This window comes from Osmerus eperlanus, chromosome 10 (genome assembly GCF_963692335.1).
Source record: "Osmerus eperlanus chromosome 10, fOsmEpe2.1, whole genome shotgun sequence".
Lineage (NCBI taxonomy): Eukaryota > Metazoa > Chordata > Actinopteri > Osmeriformes > Osmeridae > Osmerus > Osmerus eperlanus.
This window is the reverse complement of record NC_085027.1, coordinates 15,241,718-15,255,595: the sequence shown is the minus strand read 5'-3', so window position 1 is coordinate 15,255,595 and position 13,878 is coordinate 15,241,718. Positions and strand designations below refer to the sequence as shown.

The window sequence follows — 13,878 nt, the reverse complement described above, 5'->3', positions numbered from 1 at the left end:
AGGAGGGCAGAAGACTGGAGAGGATGGGGAGAGCAGAGGAGGGCAGAGGAGAGGAGGAGAGGAATTATAGCCCCCTAACTCCAATACATATTCTACTATTACAGCAAATAGTAGTCTAACAACAATAGGTCTTCTTCTGAACTATTTTTCAGATATGGAGCATGTGGCCAGGTGGCAGCTGCAGGCTTTGCGATAAGAGCAAGGCTCCGCTTGGGGAGAGCTTTGGTGCCTGCTGAGCTCCTGGGCAGGAGATGACAAGATGCCTGCCTCTTTGTGTGGCAGAGAGAACTGAGGGGTAAGCGGGTATAGGGTTCACATGAGGAGAACTGGATGAAAAGAGTCGCTTCAGTGGTGATGCAGCACAGGCCTCAAGTCAAGCTGTGACACAAGCACCCTGTTCAAGCAGCTGATACACTCTGAACTGATCCGCAGGTGCAGCTTAATATGTCACATTTGCACAGACATGAGATCAAAGCAAATATCTTTGGATTGCATTGGATGAGGAATGCCAAACCAAATCTGTCATTTCTGAACCTAATGCAACAGCTACCACTGGCCTATTACTCTACCACATAATCAGACGTAACCTTCCCCAATCCTTAAAAATACAAAATTGCATTTGGAGGTGCATTCTAAAGCATAGAAAATATGTCCTATTGCATATTTGGATGTTTTCTCCAGTCAAAGCAATGATATTGCATGAAAATATTGATTTGTTAAACAGTATGTGGCTCTGTGTGAGATGTGAAACATCCAGTTAATATTTGCATGTCAAAGTATACTTTTTATGAGACAAGCAATGTAGAAATGGACCTGGCCATGTTGTCTGCCCTTCTTATCTGGCGTGCATAATGTGGTATACTCTGCTGCCGACCAGTGGTGAAAACCTGTTATTGTGAAAGAAAGCTGTTTTTACGAGGCACAGGCAGTTGTAACATAACATAACAGGTTCTTGTATCGGTAAACAGGTAGTTGGTAGTATTAAGGTAGCCTACAAGTAGTATTAGGTTATTTACTGACAATGTGTACTGGTATAGGAGACCATTCTGTGAACAGCATCAGCATTTACTTAAAATATGCAATGGGGAACAAACAAAAGGTTTATGCTCAGCAACATTTACAGGATAATCAGATCCATCATAAACCTATATACATATGTTGATCTAGCATTTTCAGCCGTGATATTGCAGTCCAACACTTTCTTCTGTTGTTATTATTGACATGCCCATGTGGAAAGAATTCCTTTAGGCAGTTACGATTGGTGGATTGTTTTAGCCAAATACATTTCATTGGGCAAAAATGTCATCTTTCCTTTGTTCATTGGTCTATGTTTGAGACAGGTTGGCTCCTATTTGGCAGAATCCAAGCTCCTTGATCTCCGCAGCTGCCTATTGGTTCAGAAAGTAGGTTAGTGGTGCAACAATCATTACAGGCAGAGGAAAGTAGGTCATAGTGTGCCTGTTCTGTCTACGGGAGATCTATTCGCGTGCAAGTGAATGTGCTGCCCTCTCAAACGTAAGTATTTCAGCATGATAAATGGCATGTCATCTGTAACGTTTAATTTATTAAAAGTTATTAGCCAATGATGTGGATGTAGTATGTTGATTTTTCGCTTTCAGTTATACTGTATGTTCTCGAGTACAGGCGTAGTCGTCGGCTTACAGGCTAACTTTTAAAGGCACACGATACCATTAAAGTCGTGATCAAGTGCAGCAATCGTTTATTCCAGTGAGACAATAGTGCAGGTTAATTGTATGCAATCTGATCATAATGATTTGGTCATCGAGACAATCAAATACGTACTAAAATGTCGCGTAAGGTCGGGAAGAACAGCCTGGTTAAACTCAGAATGTGCGTAGTCTGTGACAAGCTGGTAGAATAAAATAAAATGTGACATTTGGACATTATTCGTTGATGCGTTGATGGGCGTTATGCCAAAATTACACAAATTCATGCACACGACACCGTGTTCACCTCATTGTTATATTTTCCAGTCAATGTACAAGTAGCTTGTCTAAACGATTTTTGAACGACTTGAAAGCAACATTTTCTTTAAAAATGTCGCTTGTCACATCCACGGTCAACGTCAAACAAAGCGGGTTTCCCCACATTACATTTATATGCAGTACACGTTCTAGTGCAGAATGTCTTGAATTATATATAACTGCAGCAGTAATTAGCTGTCACAACGATTGATTATAGTGAAATTCACCAAACACTAATCAGTCAGTTAATCAATAGCCTAATAGTTCTTAACCACTTGCGTCCATAGTAGCCTAAACACATCTGTAATACCTTAAAGTTAAGAGTAACCTCTCGAAAATGAAGTCAGTAAATCTGTAATTTGGTATTATTTATAATCAAGAGGGGTGTCAAATCCTGGTCCTCAGGGACCGCTGTCCTGTATGTATCCAGCACACCTGGTTTGAAGTTATCAGGCTTCCACAGAGCTTGATAACAACCCATTCAATTGTATCAGGTGTGTTGGAGCAGGGAAACATCTAAAACATACAGGACAGCGGCCCCTGAGGACCAGGATTTGACACCCCTGATCTAGAGGTTCCAATTGGAACCAAGTGTAACAGAAAGTGTCTTTCTAATCCAATTAAAAGGAAGCATAGCATAAATGCACTCGTTTTTATGTTGTGTTTTATATATAATTGAGAATAAGCTTTTTTCTGTCTGATTTGTAACAAAAAAGTTGTAGAATTGTCCAATAACAAGAAATAGGAAAACATGTATTTTGTTCAGTAGGCAGTGGAACGGTGAAAAGGTGCAGGGATACTGTAGCTGGACATATCCTAAACCCCAAAATGTGTTTAGATTGTCATTATAAAGGCAAACATTGTGATGAAACTAAATGGCAAGATCATGTCTTGTAGCATTCCATTGTTTTTAAACAATCTTTTGGCCAGTCTTTTTCTGTGTAGACAGTCCTCTTTTATTGTATTGTTCAGTCTTTATGACTGGTGTCCCTGCCCTCCAATGCTCGGATATGACCAGGAAGAAAAAAACAAAATTATTTGTTATACAGTGTGTCTGGGTGCACGTCAAGTGTGTTTGTGTACACAAAGGGGAATGCTTAGGGGAATGTTTACAAGCAGAGGGAAGTATTCTCTCATTATTTCCTTGTACATTGCTGTTGACGGTACAGTAGCTGCGTCCTGTGTTGACAACTTCTCTCAGTAAGGTTAAACCAGTCCTACTCACAAGGCTACACCAATGTCACAATGCGGAGAAGGAGGGCAGCACCGTTATTTACTGTGGAAAGAGGACTTGTTCACAAGACGTAGATGAAGTACATTGACGAAGATGAAGTTGTGTATTTTACAATGGAGCATTCTGGACCTTTTTTCCTGCTAGCCTTGTCTTTGTCCAGAATCCGTATTCTACTTAGCCATAAGACCCAGGAACCCTGTTGTTGTGCCGTGCGGGGGTGTCAGGCAGAGAGCAGAGGAGCTGTGACTGAGTCTCCCGTACCTCACAGTCCACCATCTCCTGATCACCCCATCTGTCACCCATGTAAGCCTGGCCCATCTGGTCATGGCCATCTAAACAGACTGATCGGACCCCATGTGCTCATGCTCTCTTGTTTTCTCTTGCTCTTTCTTTCACTTTCTTTCTGTCTTTCTCGCTGTCATTCTATCTCCTTCCCCAGGTCTTGTCAGGCTTGTTTCTACAATCTAGAAGGAGACACCAGCAGAGTCAACAAGGCCAGCCCACTCAGTACCCAGGGCCGGTTGGTGGACAAAGAGCCCTGGGTTATTCTGACACTTCTTCAAAACAAAAGGTAGAATGATTGATGATGAATCTGAGATGGGTGGAGTTAGGTTTAAATGAGTCATCTGTGACATTTATGACTCGCATCCATCTACTGTTTGGCTTTAGCATGACCACAGGGCATGAATGATGTACATACTGATGTATATACTGTGATGCATGCACACATGATTTCATGCTTGACTCAGTATTGCAGTCAAATATGTGTGTTTCTTTGCTACTGGTCCATATCATGAAATGTGTGTTTGTGTGTGCGCATGTGAATGTGTCTGTGCGTGCGGAATTATGTGTCTTTACCTCAGAGAGTGCTCCTAATCACCCCTTGGCTATGTAAAGTGAATGCTCTGCCCGACTCAAGCTTGACTTTCAGAGACAAAACTGGAGCAAATTCTGAGCTCACACGAGGATACGTGCAATGCTTGGATGACACAGCATCCCTCTTGTGATGCCACTGTAGGTCTGACTGAAGCAGAACTGCTTGAGGGAAGAGTGGGATGTAGTGGCACAACAAGCACTGTGGAGGGTAGCAGTTTTAGAGCTGCGTGCTAGCCGAATCACAGGTGCCGGGTAAAGTCACACCTGGCCCTGACTAATCTCTCCTTGCTTCACCTCGATAGTGGCTAAATGCGGTAGAAGGTTTGTGTTTTTGTGGAGCTTTGGTAGAGAACACTTCAACTGATGCAGCCCCTAGCCTAAAGTTCTACTAACAATTGGTAATTGTAGTGCGCTTCGGGTTTGACTTTGACTCTCCAGTACGTCATGTGGCCTGGCACCTGTGTGCTCAGTGGGGAGCTTGGACAGGCCTCCTTGGCTGGATGTCAAGGAGTTCCTGCCTAGGGAACTGGAGAAGTTCCAGCAATTAGCTTATCTGAAATGAATGCAGTGTTACCCCTTTTCTGTTTTTAGACATGTCCTGGGGACATCTGCAACAGAGTTATTCCAAGCAGTAAAGACAGCCTCTGGGGAGAAATGGCACCACGGAGCAGTGGTAGCAGGTACATGGAGCGGTTTTCTTGTCTTGATGACCCTAAGGATGGCTACAGACACATTCTCTGTTGTTGCTAGAGACAAAATGAAGGTCAGGGTCAGTGGATAATCTAAGGTTGTGAAGAGGAGAACATTATTTCTGGTGGGATTTTTTCACAGGACCACTGTGATTTGTGGTGATAACAGGGCGGTAAGGTCCTCTGAGGGACCTAAGAGGAACATGTACACAACAGGCTTTCCGGGTTTGGGAAACATATTGTTTGGTAAAAAAAAACAAAAAAAAACTCAGTCTAGTAGGCTTAAAAGGAAACGGATTGGCATGTTTTGTCATTTAAGGACATTATGTTGGAAAAGGCAGGGAGCTCTCAGTGTTGGGTTTTGTGCAGGTAATTGAATCTTTCTAAGAGAGGTGAAGAAGAGGCCACCTGCTTGGTCTGGATAATGGCACTGGTGGATAGAAGGGTGCTTAATGAAAAGGCTGCTCTGCCCTCCTGGTCATCTCTGGGTAAGATTAGCCTAGCTCTACCTGCATTCGGTCCTCTTCTGATTTGCTGTCTGAAGGCGATGTCTTCAACATGGTGATGCCTAGATAATGTCTATGGATGTCAACAGCCTGCTGATTCACATCCTTCGCATCCATCAAGATGTAAATGACTGAAGTTGATCCCTGAAAGAAGGCTTGTGCCCGAGAGATAACTCCCGCTATCTCTCCATCTTCTCCCGTACTGTGTTGGGTCAGAAGGCTTAGTGTTGTCTGATGAAAGGGCTACGGTTTCCTCTAAATACCCTGCATGGCTCTGTTCTGATGTCTTGCTTTTCAGATTTGGTTAACTGCAAGGAAATGGAATAAAATGTGTTAAGAACAACCGCCCCTATGAATATTTGTGGTGAGTGCTTGACCTAATATTACCCTTTTCAACGAACTGTAAATTTTGATGAAGGTAATTGGTATTTTGATCATTTACAGTTATAAGATAATTAAGATCATTGTTCTGAAGGATTCAATAGATTGCAATTTGTATTCATTTAGACACAGCTGCTGTTTTACGGTATAATACTGTATTGCAAGTGATATTACATGTCATTGTTTTTCTCCCATAGATGACCTAATGGCAGACCAAAGAATGGACATTTCCTCCACAATGAATGAGTTCATGTCGCCTGGCTCCTCCATTGGTACAGCCAACATGGATTACACCCGGAAGAGGAAAGGCAGCGCCACAGACTACCAGTAAGGAACCCTGACTCCAGCCCAGAGTCACCTCCCCCTGCCCACCCCCACCTGCCTTCTGAGGACCCTGCTTGTCAGTCACCTATGTTTAAGGCGCTGCCTGTGCTTGAGTGAATGCTGGTGTTCCTGTTGTGGTATTCTGTGCTTTGTATAGTGTTTACATGTGCTGTGATTTTTGCTTGTTTCATTGTTGTTGGGTCATTTGAAAGCGAGGTTTGTCCTCCATCTACATTCTTTTCATACTCTCCCTCCAAAAATACAGTCCTCGATAGAAGGACTGTATTTCAATCCATAGATTGCCTACCATTTAGATGAAAATGTGGTAAATATTTAACCATAACTGACCATATCTACTAACTCAGATAACACAAATGCAATGTTAGTGCTTATTGTAATACATGGGTCCTTGCCTTCACAGAATTGATGGATTTTCTTTTGAGTAAGTATCAAAGTAATTTTCACTACCCTGTTTAACTAGTTGCCCCTCTGTTATCCTTATGTAGAAACAGACTTACATTATGATTAGCGACATACATTATGATTCCTTTGTTAAAAGTTCACTACAGGCACCACACACTGATTTCCCCTTCCTCATCTGCTTTAAAAAAAAAAAAACAGACAAAATGAATTGTGTCCCCATAGATCTGAAGCTTCATGGATGAGATTCCTCATCCCCCACTTAGTTCAATCAAAATTAATGCCACACGGAAATGAATCCGCTGGCGAAAGTGCCGGGTCAGTGAGTATGGGTACAGTAGATAGTTCATAGTTGGGTGGGGCAAAATCAGTTGTTGACGTGGGGATGGGCGTCGGTCATTGGTTGAGCATTTGACTGCAGATCAAAATGTTGCAGGTTCAAAACATTGCTTGGCATAAAAGCATCTGAAATGAGCACACTATACTACATGGAGTAGAGCAGTTGAGCTATGGACAGATGGTTAGATGATGAACTTGCACGCGAACACTACTTCACTGGGCACCAGACAAGATGACAACCTATGGCCTGTATCACTCAATCAATCTCTCCGCTAATGCATCTCTGCAGCATGCCAATCAAAGCATCCAGAGTAGCATTTCTTTGTTTGATATCATTTCATACATTTAATCTTGTTTCATTACTCCGTATCATTGATCATACTGCTGGGGTATTATGCAGTCATGTTTTTTTAAACAGTCATAAATCAGATGTTGTATTATTTCTTTGCACTAATGTTGTTGATTTCTCTCAAAGGGACAGCATAGACACCGACATGGATAAGCAGCTTGGACGGTACAATCATTTACAATTCATGGCAATTCAAATCTTGACATGGTAGCTACCGTCACTGTGTTGTGATGCATCACCCGCAAGTAGACTAAACACATACTCAATGAACCCTGATCTGTTTCTACAGAGACTGTGACCCACAAGGCCGCATTAAGAATGCCAGGTAATTATACATTATACTTTGTTTGACAAAGCCACTTCAGGCTTGTATTGAAGATGTGTTTCCATGTAAGAGAGTTTGAAGCATGTCTTTTTTTCATGTGTCTTGTCAACCAGGGAGGCTCACAGTCAGATTGAGAAGAGGCGCAGGGACAAAATGAACAGCTTCATAGATGTGCTGGCATCACTAGTGCCAACCTGCAACGCCATGTCCCGCAAACTGGACAAACTCACTGTCCTGCGCATGGCCGTCCAGCACATGAAGACACTACGAGGTAATCCGGAGTTTATTAATTGATGGAGCCATGGAATTACATTTTAGAATATGGCCCAATATATTACATATTTTTCATACAATGTCTTACATATTTGAGAAAGTAGGTGTTTTCATGATTGCTTATATTGAGATTCTTATGGAGCATACTTGTTAGTAGTGAGAAGGGAGAAAGAATGCAAAGACTGTATAAATGATGCATCTTTGAAAACAAAGCCCTCACTAAAATATTCCAAACTTTATCTATCAGTTTTGGATGACTGTCTTCCAACCCTGCCTCCAGGGTGCAAGTTATACAATGACAATCGGGGGGGTCAACTTCTTCTCCAAGGCGTGTATCGACCGCCCCCGACCTGTTGAGGTCTAAGTCTTAATTAGGGGTGTCAGACCCCCCCCAAACCCCCCGTAATTCGCACCCTGCCTGCCTCCCTCCATAACAAGTGCATATGACGGTAGATGTAGTCATTATCTCTCTCCATCAAACAGGTGCTGCTAACCCTTACACAGAAGCCAACTACAAACCAGCCTTCCTGTCAGATGACGAACTGAAGCATTTGATCCTGAGAGTGAGTCTCCGTAGAGTGTCATATATCTGGGACTGGATGACAGATGAATATACCTCAGATTCAGTCTCACTCTCTCTCTCTTTCTCTCTCTCTCTCTTTCTCTCTAGGCAGCTGATGGTTTTCTGTTTGTTGTCGGCTGTGATCGAGGGAAGATCCTATTTGTTTCAGAGTCTGTCTTCAAAATCCTAAACTACAGTCAAGTATGTCCTCCACCACTTGCTCTGGGCCATGAATTCCTAACTGGAGGCCAGCAATGACTTTGCTAAAAACGTAGTATGTGTGTGTAATAAGACACTGTAAGAAGGCAGTACAGTGTGTGATGTGTCATATGTCCTCGTGTTGCAGAATGACCTGATTGGCCAGAGTCTGTTTGATTACCTGCATCCTAAAGACATTGCCAAAGTCAAGGAGCAGCTGTCCTCGTCAGACACGGCACCGCGGGAGAGGCTTATTGATGCCAAAAGTAATCCTCCGAGCAGCCTTAAGGCTAGCTGCATGTTCCCTGGCGGAGGACTGAGGGCTAGCAGGCAGCAGGAGGGCTGGGCTTTTGTGTGTGGACGTTAGAGAGAGTCAGAGAGCTGGGGGCTGACTGGGTGACTCGTGGAGAAATCCTCAACAGGCCACATCTGCAGCTGAACAAGGAGAGTCCAGTAGAGCAGCCAGAATCACTGTGTCATCAGCTGACTATCCTTCCCATGCTGCCAGCTAGACATTCACTCAGGCGCCATTTGTTTTGTGTAAACGAAAATGTGAGGTTACACAGGATCTATTTGATCTCTTCCCATTGGACTATTTTGGTTTTTGTATATGATTGGAATATTCATATTAGAATGTTGGAATATAAAAGGCCCCTATGTATTCACGTAGACCTACATGAATCTTTTGAAGTTGTGATGGCTGTGGCTTACTGAAGCTCTGTGATCTCCAGCTGGGCTCCCTGTGAAGACAGACATCAGCCCCGGGCCGTCCAGGCTGCGCTCCGGGGCCAGACGCTCCTTCATCTGCAGGATGAAGTGCAACAGGCCCCTGGTGAAGATGGAGGACAAGGACTACACCTCCACCTGCTCTAAGAAGAAAGGTAGCCGCTGTAAATGACGTTGCCACACCCTGGAGCATGTCGATGATCGGTACCGGATCTTCTCATGAAGATCGACGATTTTTCCCAGCTACTAATCAGAATACTTTGAAGTGGATTGTTTAGTAGACGTTGCCGTGAGAGGTCTTAGGACAGACTGTTCCGGTAACACTGACGTATGACGTTCCCGCCTTTTCTCAGCGGACAGGAAGAGCTTCTGCACCATCCACAGCACGGGCTACCTGAAGAGCTGGCCCCCCACAAAGATGGGTTTAGACGAGGACAACGAGCCCGACAACGAGGGCTGCAACCTCAGCTGCCTTGTAGCCATTGGCCGGCTGCACCCCCACATCGTCCCTCAGCCAATGAACAACGACATCCACGTCAAGCCCACAGAGTATGTCTCCCGCCACGCCATAGATGGGAAGTTTGTCTTTGTGGATCAGAGGTGAGATACCGACGTACTTACTGTAACACAGACACGCGGAGAAGTCAGCCGTATAGCTTTAGTCAGCCGTATAGCTTTCAGCCAAAGGGAAATCTGAATGATTTGAAAATGTAATATGAGAAAGTACCTATGTGCCCGACCTACAATCACAAATACAGACAAACAAACAAACCAGTGGGTGGACAGGAAGTCCCTGGTTTTCAGGGATTGGATCTGGGCCGACAGCGTCTGTGAGGTCATGTCAACGTACCAAAATAACATCAGCAAAATGTTCCAGCCGGTGAAATAGAGGCCCACAGGGCCGAGTAGATATGTCAACTAAAAATAATCCACTGACCTCTGTCACACAGAACTTCAATGCAGCACCGATATTGTTCAGTACTGAATGCTATACATGGGATTTCTACAAAGTGGATTATCGTTGCTTTGGTTAGCAGAATAATCATGGACAATTGGAGCATTAGCAACTATTGTGTAGTTTAAAAGCACTTTAAACCAAATCTTATATTTAGATAATATTAGATAGTAGATCATATTAATTTAAAAGACGATCTTATTTACAGGGCCACTGCTATTTTGACCTATCTCCCCCAAGAGTTGCTGGGTACTTCATTTTATGAATATTTCCATCAAGATGACATTGGGCATCTAGCAGAATGCCATCGACAAGGTTTGTGTACACTTGTACAGTGCACTACTAGACTATCGCAAATTCTTCAATGCATTTAATACAATCATTTATGAGTGCAATTATAATTGTACCTTTCAAGTTATGTGCTCTTATTGTGTTTTATTGTGTTTCTTGTAGTTATAGTAGTTTCCTGCCTATATTGCAAGTAGAGTGTGATATGACTGTGGCTAGTGCACAGAAGAAAATGCTGGGACAGACTAGCAGTTGGTATGTGACCGAGAGGCCATGTCCGCAGATGGATGTTCACATGGCCTGCTGTCTCCACTCGCCCCCTCCACCCTTGTCCTTTCTCCCCTCCTGTCCTGCCTTCCCCTCTCCTCCACCCCCCCCTCTCCCCTCAGTCCTGCATATGAGAGAGAAGATCAACACAAACTGCTACAAGTTCAAGATCAAAGATGGCTCCTTCATCACTCTGAGGAGCCGCTGGTTCAGCTTCATGAACCCCTGGACCAAAGAGGTGGAGTACATCGTCTCCACCAACACCGTCGTCTTGTAAGTACTCGAAACATCGGTCTAAGAGCTTATGTGGGACTTGGCTCTCAGGAAACACCCAGGAGCAATGGCTAGCTAATGTTTAGTTGGGTTTTACTCATTTATTATTTCGTTACAGTAATTATTTTAGACTATTTTATGGCATTTTGAACAGTACTGGCATTGTTAACAGTATGTTATATGTCCATGAGGTACATTTCCATCATGTATTGTCCAGCTTAAAAGATAATGGATGCTCTGTGCATTTCAAAAGAATATGAATAATCGGTTTAAAGATGATCAGTGATGAATGTCTCACTCTTTTCCTGGCCTCTCCTCTCTCTTCCTCTCATCCCAGCGGCAGTGTGCTCGATGAGGCTGATTCCAACTACCCCCAGCTCGCCACCTCCCCGCAGAGCATGGACAGCGTACTCACAACAGGTGACGGTAAGCATCTATCTACAGCTCTGGAAACATTTTGAGACCACTGCACCTTTTTCTTTCCTTTTAATAAACGTTGAGAAGGACCATTTTGAGTGAGGAAACGATCGATCAAATTTGCAGTGGACTCTTACATTTTAACCCTTCTGTTCCTTGCTTAAAATTGTCCTTCTCAACTTTATAAAAAAACAAGCTGAGCTGTATCTGTGTACAGTGAATGTAGGTGAATGTCTTATCCACCAGACATGACTCTTGACTGAATATGTTTTGTATCCTAAATGTGACGTGTTTGGGCGCAGGGAAGCGGGCGCTGCAGACGGTGCCTGGCATCCCAGGTGGCACGAGAGCAGGGGCAGGGAAGATTGGGCGCATGATTGCAGAAGAGGTCATGGAACTCCAAAGGTGAACGTATGGTCGTTATTAATAGGGCCGACATAAAAACTGGCGCCATGAAAGGATTTAGGCGTAAACGGTTTCAGTGTCACACTTAAAAGAGGTTCTGAATATTGTAACCGTGTCAAATGTATCAACACAGCTCTAGTTTTAGTTCTAGCTTTAAATGTAACTTTGTGCAGTCATCAGTAAACATTAGAAACATATTTTCATACTTACTAAACACCATAAAGACTTTTCCACCTTATGTAGTGAAAGATCTTAGTGTATGGGGTTATTTCTGTGGGACACCTGGAGGGCAGTAGAAGTGTCGGTGTGCTTGTGTGTGACTGTGTGGACCTGTATGGGGCTGTGTGGATCTGTAAGGGGCTGTGTGGACCTGTATGGGGCTGTGTGGACCTGTATGGGGCTGTGTGGATCTGTAAGGGGCTGTGTGGACCTGTATGGGGCTGTGTGGACCTGTATGGGGCTGTGTGGACCTGTAAGGGGCTGTGTGGACCTGTATGGGGCTGTGTGGATCTGTAAGGGGCTGTGTGGACCTGTATGGGGCTGTGTGGACCTGTATGGGGCTGTGTGGACCTGTATGGGGCTGTGTGGACCTGTAAGGGGCTGTGTGGACCTGTATGGGGCTGTGTGGACCTGTATGGGGCTGTGTGGACCTGATTTGACCTCTTTATTTAAACTCAAGGATGCGAGGTTCCTCACCCTCCAGCTGTGGCTCCAGTCCTCACAACATCACCAGCACTCCTCCACCAGACACCTCCTCCCCAGGAGGCAAGAAGGTCAGACCCAACCCCCCCAACCCTCCTTCACCCCCCCCCAGCCCCAACCCTCCCTCTTCCCTATTACCAGAGCGGAAGTCTGCTTCTCTCTTCATTGCTCATCTGTGTGAAATAGCTAAATGGACTCACTATCAGTTATACATTTTGTTTATGTCAACCATGATTGGCCCGAAGGGTACAGTGGTGGACCCTGACCATAACATCATTTCCATTCGCTCTCAGATACAGAACGGTGGAACGCCAGATATTCCCTCAGTAGGGATGATCCCAGGACCAGACTCCATAGGCTATCCTTACTCCAACAATTCCATACTAAGTATGTATCTTTTTTCTCTCTAAAATGTCAGTGGTTGACTAGTGTACGATATAAATATATGAATTACGCATGCAAATAAAAGAATACTTCGATGGGATATGATGTACTGTTTTGTAAGCAGCTGTATAATATGGCTGATAACAGAATACATATTTACTGCCAACCCCCCAACCCTCTCTCTCTCCCCCCCATCTCTCTGTTTCTCTGCGTAGGCGATAACTCCCACATCGGCATTGACATCATGGATGAGCCAGGCTCCAGCAGCCCCAGCAATGACGAGGCTGCCATGGCTGTGATCATGAGCCTGCTGGAGGCCGACGCAGGCCTGGGTGGACCTGTGGACTTCAGTGATCTGCCCTGGCCCCTATGAGTGCTGGGAGCTCGCACATCAAGCCTCCTGACTGGGCATGCTGGAGCCAGGCTTAGGTGTCACAGTATTGGCATACAGCAGCAGACTGTACTGGCTGTCTGTGACCAGTACCAGAGGGGGTGGTGGCTCCAGCCCTACTGTAGGGCCACGCGTAGGCACACCCTGAGAGGGATGCTCGTGTCGGCCAGGGTGTACAGGACGCCTCTGTGCGCTGTGGAACTGCAGTGAGACTGCCTCCCGTACTGTAGTAGAAAAACGTACCAGTTCTTTGTGGTTTTACCATGTCTGTTCTCACTATCTGTACAGGCATTGCCCAAGATTTTATACAGGCATTTATGTTTTCACACTACAAAAATGCATCTGTGTTAATATTTCGAAACAATATTGTACCCTATGTTTATTCTATACTGTATGATGAGTATATATGGCATGTGTACTGTATACGCGGTGAAATATTTTTTTGAATAAACCCCTATCTTGATTTTCAGGTATTTTTCTATATATTTACTTATTTTCTGTGAGCTATGAGAATAGCTTGAAATAAGGTTGAATCCCCTCAAGTGTGCATGAGATTCAGTCACCAGTGTGTGTCTGACAATGCGTTGTGGGATGAAGACAGTACTTGTA

At 44.3% G+C, this 13,878-nt stretch overlaps 1 protein-coding gene across 6 annotated transcripts; it reads left to right on the top strand.

The window, feature by feature from the left end:
* Positions 1-1,403: 1,403 nt before the first annotated feature.
* On the top strand, positions 1,404-13,742 carry bmal1b (basic helix-loop-helix ARNT like 1b). 6 transcript variants are annotated; one of them, XM_062470577.1, is made up of 21 exons: positions 1,426-1,515; positions 3,364-3,522; positions 3,659-3,790; positions 5,589-5,654; positions 5,869-5,998; positions 6,417-6,437; positions 7,230-7,268; positions 7,393-7,428; positions 7,542-7,699; positions 8,185-8,264; positions 8,372-8,464; positions 8,610-8,727; positions 9,193-9,342; positions 9,541-9,787; positions 10,351-10,457; positions 10,820-10,970; positions 11,308-11,396; positions 11,690-11,792; positions 12,472-12,565; positions 12,788-12,881; positions 13,094-13,742. In XM_062470577.1, exons 4-21 carry the CDS (start codon positions 5,642-5,644, stop codon positions 13,249-13,251), a joined length of 1,881 nt encoding a protein of 626 aa, XP_062326561.1. In that variant the 5' UTR covers positions 1,426-1,515; positions 3,364-3,522; positions 3,659-3,790; positions 5,589-5,641; the 3' UTR covers positions 13,252-13,742. The 6 variants fall into 6 exon arrangements, with proteins under 6 accessions (XP_062326562.1, XP_062326561.1, XP_062326564.1 ...); XM_062470578.1 differs by lacking the exon at positions 3,364-3,522 and having other exon boundaries at positions 1,404-1,515; XM_062470580.1 differs by lacking the exon at positions 5,589-5,654.
* Positions 13,743-13,878: the final 136 nt, after the last annotated feature.

What these genes read in the sequence shown, in the direction of transcription:
- bmal1b (XM_062470576.1), top strand. Translation starts at nt 6,997, where the DNA reads ATGGCCTGTATCACTCAATCAATCTCTCCGCTAATGCATCTCTGCAGC. An exon ending in GCACATGAAGACACTACGAG is followed by an intron (nt 7,700 to 8,184) that starts GTAATCCGGAGT and finishes TCCATCAAACAG; the next exon opens with GTGCTGCTAACCCTTACACA. An exon ending in TGAAGCATTTGATCCTGAGA is followed by an intron (nt 8,265 to 8,371) that starts GTGAGTCTCCGT and finishes CTTTCTCTCTAG; the next exon opens with GCAGCTGATGGTTTTCTGTT.